At 31.4% G+C, this 18,250-nt stretch overlaps 1 protein-coding gene across 1 annotated transcript in view; it reads right to left on the bottom strand.

Moving 5' to 3' along the window:
- Window positions 1-18,250, bottom strand: part of KLHL1 (kelch like family member 1) — a 298,324-nt gene that overhangs the window by 159,561 nt on the left and 120,513 nt on the right. Inside the window, exon 4 of the mRNA XM_033103722.1 lies at window positions 11,553-11,749. Within this exon, the coding sequence (XP_032959613.1) occupies window positions 11,553-11,749 (197 nt within the window). The remainder of the gene's footprint in view (window positions 1-11,552; window positions 11,750-18,250) is intronic.

Here is an 18,250-nt window from a genome sequence, read left to right on the forward strand (position 1 = left end):
CAGATTAACAAGCTATTTGGAAAATTATAAAGCTGCAAGGGACCACAGGGGACTAGTATGGTCTCAAACAAACTTCATAGTTTTACAGTTAATGAGAGAGATCTCAAGTAAATAGTTAAAAGACACACAGTTTTATTAAATATAGTTAAAAAGTCAAGTTTTACAATTTTCAATGCATTTGTTTCTTGTACTTTACTTTCTTTTTCTGCTCAAGAGGTGTTGAAATCTCAAATGGCTTCAGTGATCAGAAGATTATGGAAACATCTGAAACAACTAGTTAAAAAATGAGTCTGTTGGCCAAGATTAATGCAGAAATGGTAAGAACATATTCTGGAGAAAATTAATAACTACGTAAAAGTGTGAAGCCTAGACTTTCAGCCCATGTTTTAAAGAAAAACTTGGGGAATTATCTAGTTTAGTATATCTATCTAGTTGAAATTACTTTCACAATATCTATGCCAAGAATTTGACCTTTTTCCCCTTAAATTTCCATGGTGTTCTATAGTCTCATAAATAGTTTTAAAAATGAAATTCCAGGAATGTCACAAAATCTAAGATATTATGAATCAAAATTTTTAGGTCACAATATTTAATGTTAAGAATATGATATGTTAGTAATTTATTTGTACAAAATATTATTATCAGCCATAGTTTGGGGTTAAAACAACAATAAACAGCTAAAACTAATATTTGTAGGGAATACGTACTTTTCAAAATCTAATTCTGGTATAATTATATTGGCTTTAAAAAATAAGATAAAGGGGTACTCTAGATTACTATGTAGGTTTTTGTCTTTTGGCCAATCAGATAAATCTTTTTTTTTTTTTTTTTTTTTTTTTTACTATCATTTGACATTGAAGAATACCACTGAACGAAGAGTTGCTGGTTGGCTTGTGTTATCCCATTCACTAGTCTAATTCTTGGAGTTGGTTTTTTATCTGTTGATCTATCAGAAAAGTTCTTTTGTTTTGGCCTGAAGCCTGACACTTCATCGATTCCCATCTATATTGTCTAGGCTGTCAAAAGATGCATTTATTATAAGAAGTTTATAGATCTTGGTGTTGTTTAGCTTAAGGTATGGTTATTACCGGGTTTTATTTGTCCTTAGCTGGAATACATCACTTATATTTCTGCCTTCTTGAAATAAAATAAGGCAATAATTCTCAGAGCATTCTGACTTGAAAAGTGGGGGGGAGAAAACACTGTCGATTTACTGTGATGGATCTCAAGTGAGTTCATCAAACTGACCATTTTTTATTCTAAATGCTATAGTAAAATAATATTCTTTCCTATGCCAAGTGATATTTCAATCTCCTGACAACTAAACCATCACATAACTAAAGGCTTTTTACTTGTTGCCCCAGACTATTTAAATACACACCACATCGTTGGCCACTTACTAACCAAGCTTTAGAGTTTTTGAGAATAGATGGGATTTTCAATACTTAATGACATCCTTCCCCATCATCTTTCTGAATAATTAAGAAAATTAAATGTGCCACGTTCTTCTTCTGAAGAAAGTACCTCGTTGCATCCTCAAGTGATATCTGTCGACACTTATGACAAATCAAACTTAACTAAGAAGATAATATCCTAATTGTCTATATTTTCTTTATGATTTTTCTAATTCTGTATCAAATTTATAACAGTTTAAACTGTAAAGGTTAATATGATAGTGATGATAATAATACAAATGTGTACGTACATGTGGAAAAGGTGGATTTTTAAAACAGTGTAAACTAGGGTTATTATAGTTTACTACTTAACAGTACAGTTTTTCTTCTGATTAATATATGCAGTCCACACTGATAAGGATGTCTCTCTGTGTATGTAAATGTATGCGTATATGTCTTAATCAGTGACTAGATATAATAAATCTTTTTTCTTTTTTTTTTTTAAGGAGGGAGTAGCACACAATGGCCCATGCGGTGTTCAAACGGCAAACTTCGTGTTATCACCACCACTCTCTAACTGAGCTACCTGGCCACCCATAAATCTTATTTTTAATTTCATCTACTTTCTTCTAGTTCAACCGCAATATACTATTTATTTGGAAAATATGTATTTTCTTCTACATTGCGTGTTATCCTCTGTCTCATGATCATGTAGCTATGATCATTTACCTTTATCCATATTCCAGAAGTAAAAATGGAAACACTACTCAGCTTGATAATCAGCCTATTCTTCTTTCAAATAGAATTGGAGAAAAAGCTGAATTCCATCTTTAGCCATATATTTGAAAATCTCTTTATGTTCTTTTAATTTTAGATCAAATTAAAATGCATCGTCTTCAACAAATACCTAGAGTGGTATAATATCTGGCTTGAACCTGTAGATTCAGTCTTTAAAAATTCTACTTAGATTTAGTATTGATGAAATAGTCTACTTTACTTAAAAAGTATTTACTTTCCATTATTTTCAAGAAAGCCCTTTTACTAATGATGAGTATAACTCTAATTCAACTGAGATACAGAGGGTGGCAAAAAAAAAAATTATACACATTTTAAGAAAGGAATAGAAAAGCTGTATTAAAATTGTAATATTTGATATATATCAATAACGAAAGATGAATGCAAGTCACATTTGACTTCTGCAATTACAAGAGGTGCTCAAAGTGGTTACCATCAGTGTATAGAAAAGTCTGATTATGGCCATCTACTGCTTGAGCAATGTTGACAAAAGTGTCCACTTGTATACATTTTTTGGCACCCCCAGTGTATACTTTTATGTGTCTCAAATAAACATTGTCTTATATAAAAATAAAAACAAAGATAATTATAAGTACTTATTGGAATAAAGAACAGCACTTAAAGTATACTCCTAAAGTATACTACTTAATTTAATTTACTTAGGTTAGAATCAGAACCCCAGTCTTCAATCTTTGCTGATTTTTGGTTACTATTATGTGACAATTGAATTATGATGTGTTGTTTCATGTAATTTTCAATCATATATGAAAATAAGATAGATTTAGTCTAATATTGATTCTTATGTTAGTATGTGTCCCTTATGTTGGACCTCCAGGTTTTATATTTATTCCTTGATAGCATGATTGCCTTCATGAAAATTAGATTTAAATAAGAATGCCTTTCATTTGAAGTACTAAAATGCATTAAATATAGACCTTGAAGATGAAATAAATCCACTGAAAAGTTAACTTAAAAACATGCACACATAATAGATGGATATATGTTACTGGTTAAAAAATTTAGAAATAGCTGATAAAAAAAGTAATAAACTCTAAAGATTATGGATGCATCCTATATGTGTTTATTTATAAATATATTTAAATCGAAAGGTATGAAAAGTAAAATTAGGCATAATATAAATAGTTTTAATTATTATGAAATAGGGATAATATGTTTCATTTTAAATCATTAATATTCATAAATTTCATTTAAGGTGATAGCATTCATAATAGTATATTTCAAATAATTAAAATATGAAAGTATTTATTCATTGATCCCTTCTTTCAAGCATTTATTATGTGTCTAAAATGAGAAAGGTGCTATACTAAGCTTTGCAAATACAGCAGTGACCAAGTCAGATGCAGACGATAATTCATGCAACATGTAATCTAGCTCTGTACACAATATTAATATGTTTAGATTAACTTTGGGTCTGGGTGAACATCTGATATCGTAATGGACTTATTTTTTCCTTGAATTTTGTCTGGTTATACAATACATTTCTGAAAAAACTCTTTTAAGGAAATGATCTGCCCCATCTCTACTCTGCCCTGTGTACTAAGGGCAGATTGGGTCTCCCGTCAGACAAAGACTGATTTATCATGTTTCTTGTGAACTATAATTGATCCCTCTTTCTTTTATTCCTCCTTTAAAAATTACTGTTAAAGAGCTTTAAGCACAAGTATATCATTAACAGAAAAATGTCATTTAAAAAAAATCTAAAAGGGAAGCATAAAAATAAATTAGTTCTGTAATGTGTGATTCATTACCTCATCAGAAAACATAAATATTTTACAACATTAGTTCATGATTTGTAAATTATTATAATGAAGTGAGACTTTCACATGCATAAAAAAAATCAGAATTTTTTTCCCCTCATTTGTGAATTACTAATTTCATTTGTTGAAGAACTGTGCTTTGCAAACTGAAAAGGGTACTGTAGCCAAAAAGTCTCTAGATTTCCTTTTTCTGATATCACATAAGATGCCCTTTTTGAAATATTCCAATGATGTAGGAGTATTGCTCGTCACAAAAGGGAATTCTATAGATTAAATGATTGAAATCATTAAACACTTAGGGACTACTAACAAGTACTATGAAAATCCTTTAGATGTGCGTTTCTAGGATTTTTTTTAACATTAGTGTTCCTCCTTGACCTAGTTATATTGTTACTACAACATCAACTCAAGACATATAGCAACTCTATAAAAATTTATATTGCTAAACAATAAAATAAACCTGATACATTTTTATAGATTTGTGTGGGTATGGGTGTATGTGTTGTGATTTTATACAACTTTGTGCTATGTCTTTGTGTTTAAAAATAGCTCCGTAGAAGAAATAAAAATAAAATTAAAATACGCAAATGAAAGATTCCTTAAAACAAATGGAATGCTTTTCAAGGAAATGAATATTATCATAATTTTCATTATCAACAACAAAAAAAGCAGAAAGACGTATTTTGTAAAATAGAATGACCTTAAGTTTGGATATGAAACCCTGAAATGGAAACATATTTGAAGAACATCTGAAAAGAAGAAATGGACTGTGTCTTAAATTAGCCCTTAGAAAGCTTATACTTTTCATTGGATACTCTGTGATTATGCTTAATTAGTCTTTGAAACTTTTATAAACACACATTTAATTACGGTTACTTTATAGAACCCTAACAATTACAAAGTTCTATGTAGTCAAATAGTAATTACATGAGTGAATGTCATTTGTTATATTACTGTTTATTACACATCTCTATCAGTTTATCCAATGTAATCTGAATATCCTGTTTGTGCCTGACACTACGTAAGCACAAAAGTCTATTTTTCAAACTCCTTCACTCAAATCGACTTTCAGTCTTAGCCAGTAGAATAGAATTTTACCAATGATTGTGAGTAATAACACAAATAAAAACTGTTTGTAAAGAGCTGTGAGTTAATTCAGGGACTGATCAAGTAAAGAAAAACAAAAACAGGATTAAGAGGAAGGTCCTTTATAACTAGGCTTCCACATGCTTCCTATGCTTGTGATCATTACATATTGATGCCAATTGTCCTCCAAGCCACTCATTGTACTTATCCTGACAACATCATTTCTTACCAATTTACAAAGACATTCAGAAAGTCAAATTTTACTAATTTTAACTTGATATTTATATATTAACTTAAACTCATTACTCAGAATGTGTATATATTATACACATATACATATTACATTATATATTATATTATATTATATTATATTATATTATATTATATTATATTATATAAGACCCGGTCTTATATTATAGTAGAATAAGACTGGGTCTTATATTAATTTTTGCTCCAAAGACGTATTAGAGCTGATTGTCTGGCTAGGTCTTATTTTCAGGGAAACATGAGATATATAGATATATAGATATATATATTGATATATATATCTGTATCTCTCTCTCTCTCTCTACTGATATATATATATATATATATATATATATATATATATATATATATATATATATATATCAGTAAAAAGGAGTAACACAAAGCAATGAATGTAAGAAAAAAGAAGGCAAAATTCCAAACAAGTTTTAATACTAGTGTATCACATAACAGTCCTGAGGAAAAATATGGATGAAGTGAACTTTATTTTGATGACTTAGGAAAGCAAAGAAATTTAAATTCCGTTGTTTCTCTCAAAGTAAATTCTAATTTATGGTTTATTAGAAAGGTTATTGGTAAAGATTTAAGGAGCATGCTGCTAGCTAGAATCTGTGAGAAATGTCAGGGATTTCAAAACCATGAGCGGAAACCACATAAATAAAGTTTGTTCTTTTTCTCTGGCATTGTTCTAATGGCTCTAAAGGACAAGTGAATAATGTACGTATAAGATTTTTTAGAGTATTAGGCTCTGAAAGGGCAGCTTCTTACACTGACTCAGGAAGTCTTTATGTTCCAGTTCTGAGACTTCAACCTTTCAAGGCTACTGATTGTACATGGTAGCCTCTAATTAGTCCTATGGCCACTCCAGCGTAAACATTGTGAAATGTGGCAGGCCATGCTGGTAGTGCTAGACAGAAAGTGAGAGTGAAGTAAACAGAGAAGTTAAAAACAAAACAAAACCCCGAGGAACAAAATCTTTATGGAGTTCTTTTGTGTCATCAATGTTTAAGGTTTATAGTATCCATTTGTCTGAAGTAATCCATGTTTTGAAGTGTTCTGAACATCAGAAATCTGACTTGACATTATGGGTAAAACATAATCAGTATAATCTACTAGCATATTATATAAAGAATGCAATTTGTAGTAAGAGAGTAGTAGGCTTAAATCCCCATTCTACCATGTTCTATCTATTGTTCCTGTGTAAATGATTTGATGTACCTAAACCTTAGTTTTATCATTTTTTTTTAATTGGGGAATATTGGGGAACAGTGTGTATTTCCAGTACCCATCAGCTCCATGTCAAGTCGTTGTTTTTTCAATCTAGCTGTTTTTTCAGTCTAGCTAGCCAGCTCATTGGCCCACATGGGAATGGAACCAGCAACCTTAGTGTTATGAACACTGCGCTCTAACCACTGGGCCAATTGGCCACCCCAGTTTTATCATTTTTTAAAGTGGATGTAATACATAACTTGCAAGAGTTTTGAAAGGGTTACTATACACTTAGCTTGTGCATCACTAGCACCGACAGCTGTAAGCTTTGTCATCAAACACAATGGCAGCAGCTATTTACCTCCGTTTCTCTGTAAAGGTTTTTTAAAAGTGCTACCAGGGAGCTACCAGATTAATGGTGAAGGTAGGTAACAACAATAATACACACACACACACACACACACACACACACACACTCATATGATTGGAAAGTAGAGGAACTATGTAGTCTTGTTGAAAGACTGAATTCAGAAGTGTTGAGAATCACAATCCTAAGTAAACACTTCAGGGAACTATGGGAATTAATTAATACATTACAAGTTACTAGATACTTTGTTGGGATAAAATAAATTAAAATAGAAAGCCTTGCTCTCTATCATAAAGGAGTTTGCAATATAATTGTAAAGGTGTAAAAAAGATAATTATAAAAGTAAGTTTATGATGACATCACATAATTCTAAGAAAAGGAATACTAAGATTTCAAATGAGAGAGAATGCCAAGAAAAGATTTAAAATATGTATATTTTAGGCATGGATGAATTTAAATTGGCAACTGAGGGTTATTTAGAATTAGATACCAGACATTCTAGACAAGAGAAAATCATGAATAAAATACAAAAGAAGGGAATCCACAGTATACGGTAGGGAGGGGTGAAATAAATGCCATCTACTTTTGAGGAAAAATGCTCAGGCAGCAGTTTAGAAGCTAGGTGTGGAGGACTATGCATATCAAAACATGAGTTTGAATCATCTATTTTGGCTTATGTGTTGAACACATTATTGGATTAGGAAGATAAGCCACCCTATGTTGATTGATGTACGAAAGACTGTGGATAGGAAATTGGAAACCTAAATACCTGTGGAAGTGAATGTCAGGGAACTTTCTACTAATAATTTCAACCTTCAGTGTACTGTGAATTCTTCTCAAAATGTTCCACAGAGGCACTGCATTCCTGAAGAACCTCTAGAAGGTTCCCATCAAGTGGCTCAGTCTACAGCAGTGAGGGAAATCACTTTTAAGGGCTCCCTTAGAAGTTATTTCAACTTTCCATTTGTCCACGTATCTGCATATAACTGCGTGAGGAGAATAATAGCTTTCTGTTCTCTTCCACTTTCCATTTCTTGCATGAATCCCTCTTATTGGCAAGCTCTAACCCAGAACCACATGGAGAGAGAATGTGTGGGAAATGCAGTTTCAGAAGTCTCCTCTAAAGTCAAACCTGACCTTCGAGGGACATGGCATTAATGATCAGTAGAAATAGACAACTCAGAAGAAAAACAAAGATCAGAGACTGAAGTAGATTCTGGACTTTCCATCCATTTTCACACAAAGCAGATCAATTTGAATATTATTCTTTCATATACTATTTCATTTCAACAGATTATACTACTAAAAAAAACACACACACAAGAAATATTTAAATTCTGCTGTTTTAGATACAAGTTCATTCTGTCAAATACACAAAGATAGCTATTTTCATGCCCTAATATTATTCAGCCACAGGTACCTATAGTTTTTTCAACTTTTCTTCACATAAAATTATTACAAAATATTTACTATTCTTGTTATTCTCATCTGTCTGCTTGCCATTCTTTAATGCTTTTAGAAATGTGATGTACAGATTAAGCACAGGTATCACAATGAAACCTGACTAATAGAGTACAGGGGGGTTATTTCCTTCAATTATTGTGTTGATAATTGGTATATTCATGCAGCCCAAATTTAAATGTTTTAGAATTAGTTTCACATTTCTGCCGAATATTGAGCTTGCAATGAAAATTTTAGAATATTTTTCATGTGAACCACTGCCAAGCTGGGTTAGCTTCCCTGAACAGATTTTGGAATCATCCACAGAAAATCAATAACTGAAGCCAAATAAATGAGAGAAATTTTCAAAGGAAAACTAGCGAAACATATAAATAGCAAAGGCATACTCATATAGACACCAAGTTAAGATCTAGACTCTGAAGATCAAGTTCATATCTTAAAAAAAATTAGCAAGGAAATTAAACATTATTTTTAAAAAGTTACTTGTAAAGTAAACAAATAACAAATAATTAGAGCCAATTAAGAAGTTAATTAAATCCTGGAAGTAATAAGAACTGGAATAATTTGCTATTAAAGCAGTTAAGAACGAAAGAAAATCATAGCATAATAGCTTTCGTCTCAAAGCACAGATTGAATAGATTAAATGAGGGCACATGCATGATTAAACAAAAATTGGAAGCAAAAATGTAGTGAAAAGTTATATCAGATGCAAGACACTCATTTTAAAGTTGGAACTGAGAGAAAATAGTGGTCTAGGAATACAAGTAATCAGTACCTTTCTTCACTAAAATAGTAACCCAGGAGCGATAGGAGAACAGTGGAGTTCCATGCTTCAAAAAAAATTTGAACTCATTTAAATTTCAGCAGACATGACACACACATAATCCATTCAGTTAAAAAATATATAAGTAAAATAGGGTTAGTTAGAATGTTGAGTATCTTAGCTAGAAGTTTTCTCTGTTTCTCTTTTAAATATAGTATTTTACTGTAAGGTATACTTTTAAACTAAAGAAAAGATATTGTTACTATTGTGTGACAAATTGCAGACCAGTCTAAGCAACTGCAAAAACAAAACAAAAACAAACCACATTTTTATTTCTAAATTAATAATTCCAGACTTCACCAGAAGTTACCATTAACCCTCTGGTTTTGGAGGCATATTATTTTTTGGCTTATCTAAGCTGGGAACTCCTAATTGTAATGAAATGTGCATAATTAAATGAGTACAGTTGGACTTTGATATTTCAGTTAATGAAGTATTCGTTTACATTGGTTTCACATGGTTCATATAATTTCAATAGTAGCATCACGCCCTGTCATGGAATATTTTGAAAGAAGAATCTAACAATAGAATTACAAAGCATATATCTACTTCCCTTTATTGCTATATTTTCATTTAATTTACTAATCTGCTTAAAGGATTAAAGGAGAAAATTAACTTAATATTGAAATTCTATCTAAGAATAACAATTGCAAGGCTTTTAAATGGCTGACTGTCATTAATTATTTGAAAAGGTATTAAATCTCAAAATAAGACCTGTTTAATAAATAGCAACTATAAAGCTTAATGAGATTTATCTTACATGAATTTTTCTCTTGAGTTGGAAGGGGAAAGTTCTACAGTTTATAATTGGTTATTTCAATAATAATCAAATCATTAATAATGTTAATAATAGTAAAAATAGCAGAAGTGGCTTGCATTTTATATAGGCTTACTATATGCCAGGGACTGTATTAAATGTTTTTGGAATGATTACTTCTAGGGTATGAAATATGATATATGAAGGTATAAAACTATTTTAATGGATGATTTTATTCTAGAATAAAGATAATATTAAACAAAAAATTCCACACCTTAAAGTTAACCCATTTAAAGTGTACAATTCAAATGATTTGTAATATCTCTACAAAGCTGTTAAAAATACATACTCATATACACATACATACACACACACATATATATAAATTAAAGAGAAATATATAAAATAAGCTAAAATTATTTTAGGGGTACTTACTGAGTGATAGTCACTCAATTTAAACCCATTATGAAAATGATACTGAAAATCAAATTTAAAAAAATAGATCAGCTTGTCTATACATCTAAATATTTTCCCTTAGTACAGAAGTTTCCAGGAGTTCTGGAATCCAATATTCACTAGAGTGATAAATACTTTAAAATATACACTATAATTATGATTTTTCTCCACAACTGATAAAGGCAAAGTCATACCAAACATAATATACTATGATGAAAAGTGAGATAGTCACCTTGGGCTGCCATAGCAAAATGCCACAGAGTGGGTGGCTTAAACAACAGGAATTTACTTCTTATATTCTGAAAGGTGGGAAGTCTAAGATCAAGGTATAGGTAGACTGGGTTCCCTGGTAAGGGCTCCCTTCCTGCCTTGCAAATGACTACCTTCTCACTGTGTCCTCTCAAGGTGGAAAGAGAGAAGAAGCAAACTCTCTAGTTTCTCTTCTTATAAGGTCACTAATCTCAACATGAGGGCCCCACCTTTGTGACCTTATCTGAACCTAATTACCTCCCAAATTCCCCATCTCCATATACCATTGCCTTGAGAGTAATACTTCAACCTTAAATTTTGGTTGTAACAACTCAGTTCATAGTGGAGAGGTTGTAAGAAAAATGCAAAGAAAAAGTTATGGCACAGACTGCTAGCTGAGAAAACATACAAATGAAAAAACAGAAAAGACAAAAGAAAGAGAAGCTGTGGAAGTGGATGTAAAAAAATAAATATGCCAGGAGCAGTTAAGAACAATTCATTTAAAAAACTCTTAAAATCCAAAAAAAGTATATATATAGATATGTATATCTATCTATCTATCTATCTATATATATATATATCTATATATATATATATAGATATATCTCTCTCTATATATATGTATCTATATATATCTATATATATCTCTATATATCTATATCTATCTATCTATCTATCTATATATATATATCTATATATATCTATATATATCCTATAAAATGTAAACAAAGCCATAAATTAATACTAAAGTCCATTCTATAAAGTATTAGATTACATCCCATAATAAAAACATATCAAGCATATAAACTCATGTCAAACTTTAAAAGGTTATTCAATGCAATGGTAGCAATTATTTTAACTTCTGATAATACAGCTATGTCTCTATTATTAAAACATTAAATTTTCTTACCATTGTGTAGCTGTGAGCCACCTTCATTAATTCAATGCATCCTTGAGCATCTGCAAATGCTCGAATTCCTAAGCAGTTAGATGGATGCAAAAGCTTCATGAGGAAGTGGCAGCACACTTCTACTACTTGAGGAAGCTGAAGAAGGCATGCTGCAGCAAGAAGATTTTCAATGGTGTCTTCCTTTAATTCCAAGCAACCTAAACATTAAGTGAAGAGGATTATGAAACTCTGTTTACAGCATGAAATAACTGTCCAATTTTATTACTCAAAACAAGGCCAATGTACTAGAAACAATACAAACCTAGAGGGATAATCAAGATAAATATATCTCTCTAAAGGCCAGCAATTGTTTTAAGCATTTTGCATTTTAAAAATCATGGTTAACTTACACTAGCATATTAGTTTCAGGTGTACAACATAGTTATTCAGCATTTGTATACCTAAAGAAGTGATCACTAGGAAACGTCAGTCACCATACAGAGTTAATACAATATTATTGGCTATATTCTTTATGGTGAACATTAAATCCCTGTGACTTATTTTACAACTGGAAGTGTGTACCTTTTATTACTCTTCACTTTTTTCACCCATCCTCCACCCCTCCACTCTGGCAATCATCAGTTTGCTCTCTGTATAAATCTGTTTTCTGTTTTGTTTTGCTTGTTTGTTTTTTTTTTACATTCCACCTATAAGTGAAATAATATGGTATTAGTCCTCAGTCTGACTTACTTCCCTTAGCATAATATCTTCTAAGTCCATTCATGTTGGCAAGATTTCATTATTTTTTATGGCTAATTGATATTCCACTGTAAATATAAACCACGTCTACTTTATCCATTCATTTACAGATGGACACCTACATTGGTTTCATATCTTGCCTATTGTAAATTATGCTGCAATGAACATGGAAGTGCATATATTTTTTTCAAATTAGTGTTTTCATTTTCTTCAAATAAACATCCAGAAGTGGAATTTCTGGGTTGTGTAATAGTTTTATCTTTATAGTTTATAACATTTTGAGGAAACTCCATACTGTTTTCCATAGTGGCTGCACCAATTTACAATCTTACCAACATGCACAAGGTTTCCCTTTTCTTCTCCACATTTTTACAAACACTTATTATTTGTGGGTTTTTTTTGTTTATTTGTTTCTGATAATAGCCAATCTGAACAGGTGTGAGGTGACATCTCACTGTCATTTTAATTTCCAGTTCCCTGATAAGTAATGTTGATCATCTCTTCATGAAACTGTTGGTCATCTGTATGGCTTCTTTGGAAAATATACATATTCATATACTCTGATCATTTTACTTCTTGTAATGTTCAAAATCATCTAGTACATACAAATGCAGTTTCACTTAAAACATCTGTATCCAGTTCATCAGAAAATATGGTTGTTCTTTGGTTGTACATCTATGTTTCATCACCAGTGGTAACACAGCCCAAAACATCATCTTGTCTCTCCAATAGGTCTTGGCAAATGTTGTCTCTCCTTTGCTTTTGTTCACCTGTGAGCTCCTTTGGGACCATTTTTGCACACAACTCTCTCATGCCAAGATTTTCAGTTAAGATTTTCCTAATTGTTTCTCTATTGATGTTTACTTGGTCTGCTATGCTTCTCACAGTCAGCGGATGATTTTGACGCACAATTCAATGAATTTTTGCAATGTTTTTGTCAGTTCTTCTTGCTACTGGCCATCCTGACCTCTCTTCATCAGTGACGTGTTCTCTCTTCTCAGAAAAACGTTGAATCCATTTGTGCACTGCCGTTTTCTTTATGACATTGTCCCCATAAACTTGGATAATATGTCCTTGATTTCACTTCCACTCTTGCCAAGTTTAACAAGAAATTTAATGTTTGTCCATTGCTCTAATTCAAGCTCAGACATTCTCGCGACAGCATATGCAACAACAATAATGAACGCCACTCATCAAGACACCACCACACATTGACACAAACACAGCTGCCAGACACTGATATACCAAGGTTATGAAACCTTACCGAGCTGTTTGTACAGTGCTGCCAATGTAAGTGCATGGTGGCAACTTCATGAACTTAATTGTCAGATCTTGTATATATTCAAAATATAGTCATGATTTAAGATCTTCAGAGAAATTTTGCCTAACATTTTTAGTAAGATAGTTAAGAAGATGTTTGCATGCTACTTAGCATAAATCTTGTGAAAATCAGATAAAAGGAATAAACAAAAATGGTATGGCTTTTATAGATTTCATTTTACCATGATTTCAGAACATTGGGAGAGTGACTTTCTTTAGTTTTAATTAACTAATTGTTCTCAATAGTACTTGTACAGAAAATAATTAACACAGTAGGCCTGAACTGTTGTTCTTGAAAAGGTCTGTTAGCAAGATCTGCCCTTGACTTATACATGAGAACTTAGATGTCAGGAAGGTTCTCACCACTAATACAAATGGCCCACTGTGCCTAAACTGTTGTATAAACAATATGGTATATGGTGAAAACGGCTTTCCTCCTGGGAGACTGAAATTTTGGTATATGCTAAGCAGAGGCTGTCTATGTTATCACCCTGAACAACAACAACAAAAAAACCCAGACACTGAGTCTCTAACTTTTTCTTCTTGGCAACAATTCAAATGCTTTGGCACAACTCATCGCAGAAGAAATTAAGTGTGTCTTGTATGAATCTACTGGAAGGGGACCCTTGGAAATTGGAATAAGGTCTCCCTTGGAATATTCCTTGCGCTCTGTTTCCCTTTCTGATTGTGCTCCGTACCATTCTGCCATAAAAAATAATATCCATCAGTAGGCTACATGCTGAATCCCATGAGCCATCCTAGTGAATCACTGAAAGTGGGGTGGGGGGGTGGGGTATTCTTAAAAATTTATCAAAACAGCACTCTAATCAGTGTTGTTGGAGTTGTAAGTGCAATTTGAGATATACTGTGTTCATGGGCTAGGAGATGCAATATTGTTAAAATTTCAATTCACCCCAAATTAATCCATAGCTTTGTTAAATCATATTCAAAATCCAGATTTTTTGTAGAAATTGCAAAACTAATTCTAAAATTCACATGTAAATGCAATGGATCTAGAAAAACCAAAACAATGTTGGAAAAGAACAAAGTGGGAATAACAACACTACAAGATTTTAAAACTTATTACAAAGCTACAGTAAGTAAAATTGATTTGTATTAGTCTAAACGTAGACAAATAGATTAAAAAACAGCAAGAAAATCTATAAATAGAATCATTCATACATAAACAACTAATTTTTTCAAAGGCAATTCAGTTGAGAAAGAATAGTCTTTGAACACATTTTGCTAGTACAGTCAGATGAACACGCACAAAAACTTGTACTTTAATCCATACCCCACATAATATATACAATTTACTCAAAATGGATCATAGTCCTAAATGTAAAACCTAAAACTCAAATCTTCTATAGGAAAACGCTGGCGAAAATCTTTGTGGTCTTAAATTAATTAAATATTTCTTAGAACATTGAAGGCATAATTCACAAGAAAAAAATGTTAAATTGAACTTCATAAAAATCACTGCAAGTGAAAATATTAAAGGAACAACAGAATAATAGAATGGAAAATATGTTTGAAAAATCATATATCTGATTAGCACTTGTATCCAAAATACATAAAAAATAATTAAAAAACCCTATCAATAAGAAGAAAAAATTAAAAATAGACAAGGGATCTAAACAGACATTTTACAAAAGAAGATACATGGATAGAAAATGCTCAACATCATTAGCACTTTGGTGAATGAAACTTAAAAGTCAATGAGGTATCACTACAAATATCACTACATATTAGAAAGCTTTAATTCAAACTTTATTCACAAAAACCACAGATAGGATATTATAATTTGAGACATTGTGCATTATGTGTTTTATTTTCCTTAAAGCTAGCAATATACAGCAATATTACAGTCACAGAAACTTCACATATGCTATTATCATGATCATCATATTGTTAAAATAATCTTATAAGTGTAAATTTAACATATAAAATGACGTGTGTGTGCGTGTTTCTGTATGTTTATCTCTTTATCTTCCCAGGTCAACACTTGAAAAGTGATTCAGAGATATTATGTCAGAGTGATAAGGTATAGGATATGAAAGCTATTTGTAAAAACAAACAATTATTCAGTTCAAATTCAAATACTGGGTCTATTCTGGTACTTCATGATAATTTAGATAAAATTTTAACAGGGCATATCTCCTTCCTTTTCTGAAAAAAAAAAAAAAGAAAAAAGGAAAAGCTTGAATTTTCCTTTTTCCAGGTTATCTGTAGACTAATTTTAAAAATTTACCTATTGGTAACTAATTATGCAAATTTGGAAGATACAAGCAATGTTTGTTGCTAAGAATTAAAAATGTTGTATATTTTTTTCAACTTGTAATATATCCAATGAAAGGTTCCATTTGTAAAAGACAGAAGGCACAAATGGAATATTAGCGAATGTTGAGCTTGAATGAACACAAATTGAGCTACCTCATGCATGGTATATTTCTTTATAGTTATAACCTGGCTATTTCTCTGACAAGCTTAGATGGTAAAAGGCAAAAATCTGCCAAGTATTTGACTTCAAAGTGAACCAAAACACAAAAACAAAACAAAACAAAACAAAAAACATGAATTCTGTTAATGAAAAAGAAAATAGCAAGTCTATACTTTCATTCAAAATTAACTTTCAAGGCATAATGTTCTCAAATGGCTTCAGGTTTACTAAGAGGGAAAATCTACATGTTTTTACCCTAGATGTCATAGAAAATTGGCTTAAAAATATCTCATACCTAGATGAAACTTTGGATACATAAGGAGCATGTGACTATAGTAGCCGACAACCCTGAGAAAATTTTCTCAGATAATAAGGAAATATTTATTATCTCTCTTGACAACTGTAGAGGAAAGTTGTCTCCAGAACTAATTAATTGAGGCTGGAAACATCATCAGGAAATAGCCGTCATCTCAAGTGACTTGCTATTTCTCCATGGTTGCCATAGTTTCAAGCTCCAGATTCAGACAGGAAAACTCATCAGAAGAGGAACTATTCCTTCATGTGTATTTCTTTGCATCATTGAAGAAATCTTTACTAAAAGTTCCCCCAAAGTATTCTCTCTGTGTTTTCTTGGCAAAAACTGTATCATATGACTATGCCTAATTCAATAATTAATAATGGGTTAATACCCCAATGCTGATTTTGACCCTATGTAAATTAGAATTACCCTCCTTTGAGTCAACTGGGGGAATAAGAAGGAGATGACTTTTGAATAGGGTGCCTCCAATATGTGCTACATTTATCTATAGTCTCACTTTAAGTAAATGCTAAAGCTATTGAGTGTTCCAAACATGTATAAATAGACTTAAACCCCGAATTTCTATAAAAGAATATAGTTAACTGTATACTGCAATGGAATGAAAATATGTAAAATAAAATAGGGAGGAAAAGTAAAGATTATAGAAGACTATAAATCTATGCTGTTTTATTATTTAATAGACAAGTGGTATCATATTAAAAAAAAACCTGTGATATATAACCATATTTAATTTATAAACTCAGTTACATTGAAAAAAAAATGTGTTTTATCAGATAGGTGCAAAAACTTCCCCTAAAACCCATGAAGTAAATTAATTATTTTATCTATATCTATGTATCTATGTGACTATCTATCTACCTATCTATCTTTAATGGAAAGAAAGACTATTATTGCCAAACTAGAAATTAAAACAAAATTAAAATTTAATATTTTAGTAATTCATAGGGAATGAAAAATAAGTTTTGTGTCTTAGAATACTTTTAGATTTATAGAAAACTTGCAAAGATTGTACAGAGATTTCTCATGTAGTACACACCTGTTTTCCCCAATTATTAACATTTTACATTAGTATGATACATATGTTAAATTAATAAACCGATATTGTTATATTTTTATTAACCAAAGTTCATACTTTACTCACAATTCCTTAGATTTTTTTTTTTCTCCCAGTCGAATGTGTTCTTTCTGTTCCAGGATCCCAAGCAGGATAACACACTTCATTTTGTCATTTCATGTCTTTAGGCTCCTCTTGGCTGTGACAGTTTCTCAGACTTTCCTTGTTTTTGAGGGCTTTGACAGTTTTGAGGAGTACTGTTTAATTATTCTGTAGAATGTCCCTTAATAGGAATTTGTCTAATTATGATTACATGGGGATTACGGGCTTTGGGTCTCATTACATCATATCTATGAATATGACTTAATCAAAGTTGATGTCAATTTTGATCACTTGGCTGAGGTAGTATTTGTCAGGTTTCTTCACTGTGAAATTACTCTTTTATCCCCTTTTTCCGTACTGTGCTCTCCGAAAGTAGGTCCACAGAAACACTTAAGCAGTGAGGAGTTAAGCTTTATCTCCTTCAGGGTAGATTAATTCCATAAGTGATTTGGAATTCTACATGGCAGATTTGTACAGTCTTTGTCATTTATTTATTTAATAATTATTTATGTTAATAAATTCATAGGATTTTTTGAGAGTTTCCAAAAAGGCAAGAGAGTTAAGGTAATGTGGTTAATACCAGTTTATTATTTTTAGTAGGCTTACATGTCTTTTTGACAGTTACCAAAATAAATTTATTTTTACTGCAATAAGTACTTTTGCTGCCATCAAATTATTCCGTATTCGAATATGTGCTATTATTGGCACCCTTGTGTCTGTCTGTC

The sequence above is a fragment of the Rhinolophus ferrumequinum genome, chromosome 4, assembly GCF_004115265.2.
Source record: "Rhinolophus ferrumequinum isolate MPI-CBG mRhiFer1 chromosome 4, mRhiFer1_v1.p, whole genome shotgun sequence".
In the NCBI taxonomy this organism is placed as follows: domain Eukaryota; kingdom Metazoa; phylum Chordata; class Mammalia; order Chiroptera; family Rhinolophidae; genus Rhinolophus; species Rhinolophus ferrumequinum.